This window comes from Podarcis muralis, chromosome 6, assembly GCF_964188315.1.
Source record: "Podarcis muralis chromosome 6, rPodMur119.hap1.1, whole genome shotgun sequence".
Taxonomy (NCBI): domain Eukaryota; kingdom Metazoa; phylum Chordata; class Lepidosauria; order Squamata; family Lacertidae; genus Podarcis; species Podarcis muralis.
The window spans coordinates 99,876,020-99,884,404 of record NC_135660.1 but is presented as its reverse complement, the minus strand read 5'-3'; the positions used below and the strand labels follow the sequence as shown (position 1 = coordinate 99,884,404).

Below are 8,385 nucleotides of genomic sequence, written 5' to 3'. Positions count from 1 at the left end.
CCTCTGAACATGCAGATCTTGCATGGCTAACAGCAACTGAGCAACTTTTTTAAACCTGGGCATAAATGAACATCACCATCTTGTTCACAACTATATTAATCACCTGTGTTCCAAATATTTAAGCTTAAATAATGTTCTTATCCAGGGGTCAGCAAACTAAGGTCTGGGGGCCAGATCAGGCCCACCTGGGTTGCAAATCTGGCCCACACCCCGCACTGCGAAGCCAAGACTCCCAGCGATGGCGGCGGGAGGAAGAGGCAGAGCAGTGGTGGCTCTGCCACTCAATCACTGAGCCTGGTTCACCTCAGCATGGCACGGAGATGTCTCTGCCAATCAAACGCAGCGCCTGGTTTACCTCAGCGGCATTTGATTGGCAGAGACGTCCCCGTCAGTATAGCAAACAGTCAACAAGTGATTGGGTGACAAAAATGCTCCACCATGGAGTTGTGCCATTAGTTAACATAAAGAATCCTTAGTCCTCAGTTGTCACGTGTAAGGTGTATTCTGCATCCAGGTTCCAGTTTGATTTATGACTTTACTAAGCTATCAGCCTTCTCTCATGAAACTCACCATCTCTAAATAATTAAGGGGATGTTAGGATATTTCCGTTCCACCTTAAGAGAGAGCAGGCTTGTGAGTCACAGAGTCTGCGTATTTCCTGTTGAGGATGTTTATGCTTGCTGTTTCCTTTCGATTTCAGTCGGTCAGAGACACTGACACAGAACGGTCATGTTTTCTCTTTGTTCTGTTCAACGCTAAATAAAGTCTGTAAATTATGCTCTCTTCTGCGGTGCAAGCTTTCTGGCTGTGGTTTCTGCTGATAAAGAACAGTGTGCACAAGCCTGGAATGTGGCAATCTATTTCTGAGGCTTTGTGTCGCTAACAGCTGGATCTGCCTGGCTACGGGAGATCGATGGACGTTCGGCAGCCGGCTTGGGGCCATGATGGACAATATCTCCCTGGCAGTTTCCCAACAACAAGGTTATGGGCCCAGATTCACAGCACCTACAGGAGAGTAAAGCTGCAACAGACTGCGTTTGAGAGGTACGTGGGAAAAGCGAAAGGAAGGGAGGCTTTTCTGTTTTACCTCGGACGGAGCCTTTGATGTCCGGCAAGGCTTAATTGGCCTGGGAGCCGAGCCAAAAGGCATCGTGATTAATGAGCTGCCAAGATAAGGGGTCTCTGAAGTTAAAAAGGACTCACGGCTAAAGCAGAAAGCTGGAAATGGAGTTTTTCCAAGCTTCTGAGGCAAATGCTGAATGCCTTAAGTTACATGGGCAGAATTATGAAACCTGGGCAAAATGGTGTGAGAGTTTGCTGCGTCAGTTTAGGGTGTGGCATACCGTGAGTGAGGCCCCCCCAGTTCCTCTGACAGAGAGATGGAAAGCCAATGATTCGAAGGCGATAGACGTAATAGTCTTATCCGTATCTCTTGAGGAAATTAAGACGCTGGCTGGCAACACCACTGCACGTGGAATGTGGTATGCTTTGATGAAAGCACACAAGTCAGTCGTCCCAGCCCAGAGTTTGACTGCATCGGAGGTCCTGGCTGTTTCCCAGAATGCGAGTGAATGCAGGGATGCTGAGGGCACCGGTTGCAAGCTGCAGGGGGAGCTGACCGTCACGTCATCCCAGGCAGCATTCCAGCCTCCAGAGGGAGCCAAGGAGTCGGCAGCTGAGAGCTCTGTTTCTCGTGAGAACCAAGGTCATCGCCTTTGCAGAGGCCGGAAAGGCAAAGGTAAACAGGCGTCTGCAGATGGCCAGGAGCGAAGGGAGGGTGAAGAGCCCGCGCCAGGGAAAAACAAAGCTATGTTTGCTGGCACAGCTTCACCAAAGGCTAAAGGCACGTCTGCTGACCAGAAGCAGGGGGGCAAGCTGCAAAAGCCCACGCCAGTGGAAGACAAGGCTATGTCTGCTGGCACAGCTTCACCAAAGGCTAAAGGCACGTCTGCTGGCCAGGAGCAGCAGGGGGGCAAGCTGCAAAAGCCCAAGTCAGTGGAAAACAAGGGTTTGCTTGCTGTGAAGACTGCTCCAACAGCCAAAGGCAGGTTTATTATCGATTCAGGTGCCAGCCGCCATATTTCGAAGGATCGCCACCTGTTTATCTCCTTCAAGCCTCAGGAAGGTGAGATCCACCTGGCTGATGGAAGGACGTTGCAAATTGCAGGAGAAGGGACTGTGAAACTTGCAAGTTTGCACACAACCATCAGCGGTGTACTGTATGTTCCTGGAGCTGCAAGCAATTTGTTGAGCGTCCCGCAGCTTACTGGACGTGGTTTTCAGATTTCCTTCAAGAGGAGCGTCTGTGTCATCAGTAAAGGCAAAGAGGACTATTTGCATGCAAAGTTTATGGATGGTTTGTTCCATATAACTTATGAGGACACTGCTGTTGTATCTAATGCTGATTCTTGTTGTGTTGCACAAACTAACAAAGTTCTTCATGCAGGTTGCATTCATGAAGCGCATCGAAGGTTTGGTCACCTCTCTTGGAAGGCACTGGCCAAGATGCCAGAGGTGGTTGAGGGTTTGAACATCAAACCCTGTAAATTTCACATGAAATGTGTATCTTGTGCAGAGAACAAGGTGAAGGTTGCTCCAAAAGGCAAAGAGTCTAGCAGGCAGGCTTCCAAGCCTTACCAGCTAGTGCACGCAGACCTGGTTGGGCCACTTACGCCCTCTTTAGGAGGAGCAAGGTTCTTCATGGTTCTAATTGATTCTTTTTCTAGGTACATTCATGTGTTTATGCTCGAGCAGAAATCGCAAGCGTTTCCTAGGTTCAAAGCATTCTGTGCTTGGTTGGAGAATGTGCACGGTAAACGTATTTCCTGTCTGTTTACCGATCGGGGCGGGGAGTTCACTTCTCAGCAGTTTGAAGCTTTCCTGACTGAGAAGGGAATCCAGCATGACATGTCAACCCCCAGATCGCCATGGATGAATGGGCTTGCGGAGAGAGCAAATCAGACATTGCTGCAAGGAATGAAAACCTTGTTGCATGATGCCAATCTCCCTGATAAGTTTTGGGGGGAGGCTTTGGGGAATCTGGTTTACTCCTATAATCGCAGATTGTCATCACCCATTGGTTGTACCCCCTATGAGAAGATGTTTGGCAAGAAACCCAACACCAAACACATGAGAATTTTTGGTTCTGACATGTGGGTACGCACCCCACAAACCAACAAGCTTGGGAAGCGTGGGGCACATGGTTTGTTCATGGGGTACGAAAAAGGTGCATACAGGGTATGGATGACTAACTCTAAGTCCATTAAGTTCACAAGGAGTGTTGAGTACAATCCTAAGTGGGGGGAAAATGTGGGAATTTTCCAGAGTTACCCAGAGGAGGATGAAGGTGATGTCAAGCAAGCAGCTAAAGCTGAGGCAGCTGCTGAGGATGATGATGATGATGATGATGATCAGAGTTCGGATTCCAGTTCAGTGGGCGGCGCTGCTGCTGATGTCAGTGAGAGTGATGACACAGCAGACTACAAGAGTGCAAAGGCCTCAGTCAGACCATCTGATGCGTCTGACAATGAACTGGAAGAACCACTGTTCACCATTGGTCATTTTTCTCCTAAGAAAGAGGAGATGAGTCCAGAAGACTTGCGTCTAGTACGTAGGTCTGAAAGGGCGACCAAAGGCAGACCTCCTAAGAGATTTGCTGATGAGTTTGCTAAGACTGCAACTGCTGTTCTTAGTAGCTCAGAGAAGGTGTGGGAACCTTCAAGCTTCAAAGAGGTTCAGGAGTTAACCTCTAAAGATGCTGAGCCTTGGCTTAATGCCATGAAGGCTGAAGTTGATTCCTTGAACAGGAACCAAACTTGGGAGCTGGTACCGGTAGTCCCAGGTATGAGACTGGTTGGCAGCAAATGGGTCTTCAAGGCCAAGACAGACCAGAATGGCAAGGTAGTCAGACACAAAGCCAGATTGGTTGCCAGAGGTTTTTCACAGGTACCAGGACAGGATTACCACGAGACCTACTCACCCACAGTCAAATATGAGAGCATTCGGCTGATGCTCAAGGTCGCTGCGGAGGAGAAACTGCTTGTTTCCCATCATGACATTAATACAGCTTTTTTGTACGGGATTTTGAACAAAGAGCTGTTTATGCTTCCACCTGACGGGATGCAGATACAGAAGGGAATGGTCTGTAAACTGCGGAAATCCTTATATGGTCTCAAGCAGAGTGCTAGGTGTTGGAACACAAAACTCACTGAAACGTTGCTTTCTCTAGGTTTTCACCAGGGCAAAGCTGATCCATGTGTGTTTGTCAAGGAGGAGGGGCAAAACAAACTGTATTGTTTATGTTTTGTTGATGATCTTCTGATGTTTTGGAAGAATCAGGCTTTCTATCAAAGCACCCTAGCTCAGCTGAAGGAGCACTTTGACATGAAGGATCTTGGTGAGGTATCCAACTATCTTTCTCTGCAGGTGGAGAAGGACCAAGCAGGTAATTTTCTGGTACACCAAACACAGAAAATTGCTGATGTATTAACCAGGTTGAATTTGGTTGATGCAAACCCAGCAGACACACCGATGGTGACAGGTTACCAGGTAGACAGTACTGCTGAAGCGTTTTCTGACACAACGCTGTACAGATGCGTTCTAGGCAAGCTGAATTTCATTGCCAGATGTTCAAGACCTGACATAGCTGTAAGCTGTAATCTGCTTAGCAGACATGCCAACAATCCTACGGTTCAGGATTGGAAAGCTCTGAAGCGCATAGCCCGCTATTTGAAAGGGACTATGCACTACAGGCTGAGGTTCACCAGTCAGAAGACTGGAGGTCTTGAAATCTTTGCAGATGCAAGTTTTGGAAGTGACACCACAGATGGTACAAGCACTTCTGGAGTATGCTACATGTACAACCACTGCCTGTTTGACTGGTTGTGCAAGAAGCAAACAACAGTGAGCCTAAGTTCCTGTGAAGCAGAACTCAATGCTCTGTCATTTTCACTCATGGATTGTGAATGGTTGATGCAACTGTTTAAGGACATCGGGGTTTCTGTGAAATGTCCTATACAAGTGTATCAAGACAATAGATCGTGTTTGGCTTTGCTGAACTCTGAGAGTTGCAAGCAAAGAACCAAGTACTTGCAGATTAAGCTACATCGTGCAAGAGAGTGTATTCAAAAGGGACTGATTCGGGTGTCCTACATGGCAGGAAATGAAATTCCTGCTGATCTGTTGTCTAAGGTTGTTAACAGAGAACAACTAAAGGTTTACACACAGAGGTTGCAATTGGGTGAACCACAGGTACTACAGGTTACACGGAAAGGGGGAGGATGTTAGGATATTTCCGTTCCACCTTAAGAGAGAGCAGGCTTGTGAGTCACAGAGTCTGCGTATTTCCTGTTGAGGATGTTTATGCTTGCTGTTTCCTTTCGATTTCAGTCGGTCAGAGACACTGACACAGAACGGTCATGTTTTCTCTTTGTTCTGTTCAACGCTAAATAAAGTCTGTAAATTATGCTCTCTTCTGCGGTGCAAGCTTTCTGGCTGTGGTTTCTGCTGATAAAGAACAGTGTGCACAAGCCTGGAATGTGGCAATCTATTTCTGAGGCTTTGTGTCGCTAACAGCTGGATCTGCCTGGCTACGGGAGATCGATGGACGTTCGGCAGCCGGCTTGGGGCCATGATGGACAATATCTCCCTGGCAGTTTCCCAACAGGGAGTACATGTGTTTCTACCCAGATACTGAAGTTTAATTTTATTTGCATGGTGTCTTTACTGATAGTTCATTCTAGTTCTTCTCCCACAAGTGACTTGCTAAGATTTCTCATAATCTGGGGGGCGCCAGTATTGTCTAGAGAAGCATTTCCCAACACTTTCCCGACTGTGACCCCCTTCTGACCTTGTTTCCTTCCTGTGGCAACTTAAATGAAGTTTATTTCGACTGTGACTTAGCATTATGTGTGAAACAAGCCAGTGCACAGTTACACTGTGAAACTGAGACCACAGGACGGAGTGATTGCCACCAACGCGGACGCCTTTAAAAAGCAGTTAGACAAATGAATGGAGAATAAGGCTATCAAGAGAGGCTCATCATAATGGATGTGGCTTCAGTCTTGGAGAAGGTATGCCTCTGAGGACCATGAGTGGGGAGAATCTGCGGTGCTCACGTCACAGAAACACAGGATTGTAGAGATGGATGAGACCCCGAGGGTCATCTAGTCCAACCCCCTGCAATGTCCGGCATGCAGCTTCCCATAGGCATCTGGGGCGAGAGAGTTGAGAGAGTTTCTACTCTGATCCAGCAAGGCTCTCCTTATGTTCATGATCACACATTATCCAAATTCTGTAATGCAGGCAAATGCAAACTTTCAGGTCACATAGACAAGTAGCTAACGCTCAATTCTGCAGAGAACTCAGTTATAGCAAATGCAAACAAGTGGCTCCCCTCTCCCGTTTTGTGAACATTCTCCCCTCCTCAAGCATCTCGCCATTTCGTACTACTGTATTTACCGTACATCTTTTAAAAGGAAGAGTTTTCGTATTTCTACCTGGCATTGGCTTGTGCAATTAAATCAGTTGATCTGCACTTAATTGCACCAATCCAAGTCCCATCTCAGCAGCAAGTCTTAAAACAGTGCAGAATCGTCTTTTCGCCTCGTCCCTCTGCAAGCGGGCGCTGGGTTCGCTCTCTGGTTTTCTTCGGCAAAACTTTCCCAGTTGCGCGGCGGGGGGGGGGGGGCAGAGTCACGTTGCAAATCCACGTGAGCTCCAGCGGGAGCCCGGAAGGGGAAAGTGAATCGGGCGAGGAGAAGCGAAGCCGCGGAGTTGCGGGCGGAGGAGGCTGAGCCAAGAGGCGGGTCGGGCCACCTTTTCTCTCCCGGCTGACGTGCAAGCGCAAGAGCTGCAGCAGCTTGGTCTTCCTGCCGTCTCAGGCCCTGGATGTCTCAGGCTGAGCGGCCCCGCGAAGTTTGAGAGTGGCCCGAAGGCGCCCCCGGCGCGCGGCGCTCCCGATCTTCTTCCCGCCGCTCTCCCTCGGGATCCCAGCCGAGGCCGCCGCCCGCATGCAGTGTAAGCGGCCTGCCCTTGCCCCGCGGGAAAGGAGAGCTGCAAGCGGCTGATGCTCCGGCTTCAGAAGGACGAGGCCGGGCCGCTTCCTGGGGAGCAAGCCGCGCTGACACGCTGGAGCGCTGAGGAATTGCAGCCTCGCGGGCGCCCAGGATTGAGGGACCCCGGATTTCTGGTGCTGAGCACACTGGATCAGTGGCATGCTGCAGTCCCTTTACCGCGTGGGCGTGTAGTGCTTGGGTGGTTTTGTTATATTGCACTTTGAAAAATCCTTTGTTGAAAAGTGCATGATAACTTAAAAAAACAAAAAATTGTCCAGTAGCACCTTAGAGACCCACTAAGTTTGTTCTTGGTATAAGCTTTCATGTGTATGCACACTTCTTCAGATACTGGCATACACACGAAAGCTTATACCAAGAACAAACTTAGTTGGTCTCTAAGGTGCCACTGGACAATTTTTTAATTTTTTTATATATATTTCGACTGTGTCAGACCAACATGGCTACTACCTGAATTAAAAATATATATATAATTGAATTTGAAACATATTTTAGGAAAGTAAGAGATTTTTAACAACCGCGGCAACATTAAGTCATGTTGAATTTTGCTAATGTGCGTGATCGGCTTGCTTCTCAATAGTAAATAACGAGAGCGCTTCCAGGTCTTCTGTGTGTTTTCTATGCAGTACAGTATGCGCACCTTTGAAATAGTGCTCTTCGAGGATACAATTTGATACAGTGGTACCTCTGGATGCGAACGGGATCCCTTCCAGAGCCCCGTTCACATCCTGAGCAGAACGCAACCCACGTCTGCACATGCATGGGTCGTGATTCGCCGCTTCTGCACATGCGCGTGACGTCATTTTGAGCGCATGCAAAAGCAGCGAAACCTGGAAGTAACCCATTCCCTTACTTTTGGGTTGACGCGGAACACAACCCGAAAACGCTCAATCTGAAGCTACTTTAACCCGAGGTAATGACTGTACTTGGTCAATGCAGGCAGAGAAGGAAAGGGTAAGCTGGAGGAGCTCGAAGCAAGGTGGTTGCACTGCGGCCCCACAAATATACAGAATTTAAGCACAGTTTATTTGGGAGTAACTCCCACTTAGCGCAACGGGGATTGATCTTAAGTGACTAGGTGGTAGGACCCGGCTGCACAAACCTTAAGGAATCTCCAGATCTGTTCCTTTAGCCTTGTGCAACTTTCAGCGCAATCCTGTGCTTATTTGAAACCGTCTTGAGTAAATTCAGCAGCACAGCACACCTCCATGAAGCCCTATTGAGTTCATAGAAGCATAGAATTGTTGAGATGGAAGGGATCCCGAGGGTCATCTAGTCCAGCTGCCTGCAGTACAGGAATCTTTTGCCCAGC

At 48.3% G+C, this 8,385-nt stretch overlaps 1 protein-coding gene and 1 long non-coding RNA gene across 5 annotated transcripts in view; one reads left to right on the top strand and one right to left on the bottom strand.

Annotated features, from left to right (window-relative positions):
* Positions 1-5,865: 5,865 nt before the first annotated feature.
* Positions 5,866-6,878, bottom strand: LOC144328080 (uncharacterized). The gene is made up of 2 exons (XR_013393336.1): positions 6,465-6,878; positions 5,866-6,292 (listed from the first exon to the last, which is right to left on the bottom strand). It is a non-coding gene; the product is annotated as an uncharacterized LOC144328080 (long non-coding RNA).
* LOC114596769 (cyclin-dependent kinase inhibitor 1-like) overlaps positions 6,878-8,385 on the top strand; it is a 39,370-nt gene continuing 37,862 nt past the window's right edge. The window contains exon 1 of one of the 4 annotated variants that reach the window (XM_077930817.1): positions 6,878-7,239. In XM_077930817.1, the coding sequence (XP_077786943.1) occupies positions 7,067-7,239 (173 nt within the window). In that variant the 5' untranslated portion in view covers positions 6,878-7,066. The remainder of the gene's footprint in view (positions 7,240-8,385) is intronic. The other 3 variants (XM_077930820.1, XM_077930821.1, XM_077930819.1) reach the window with 3 other exon arrangements.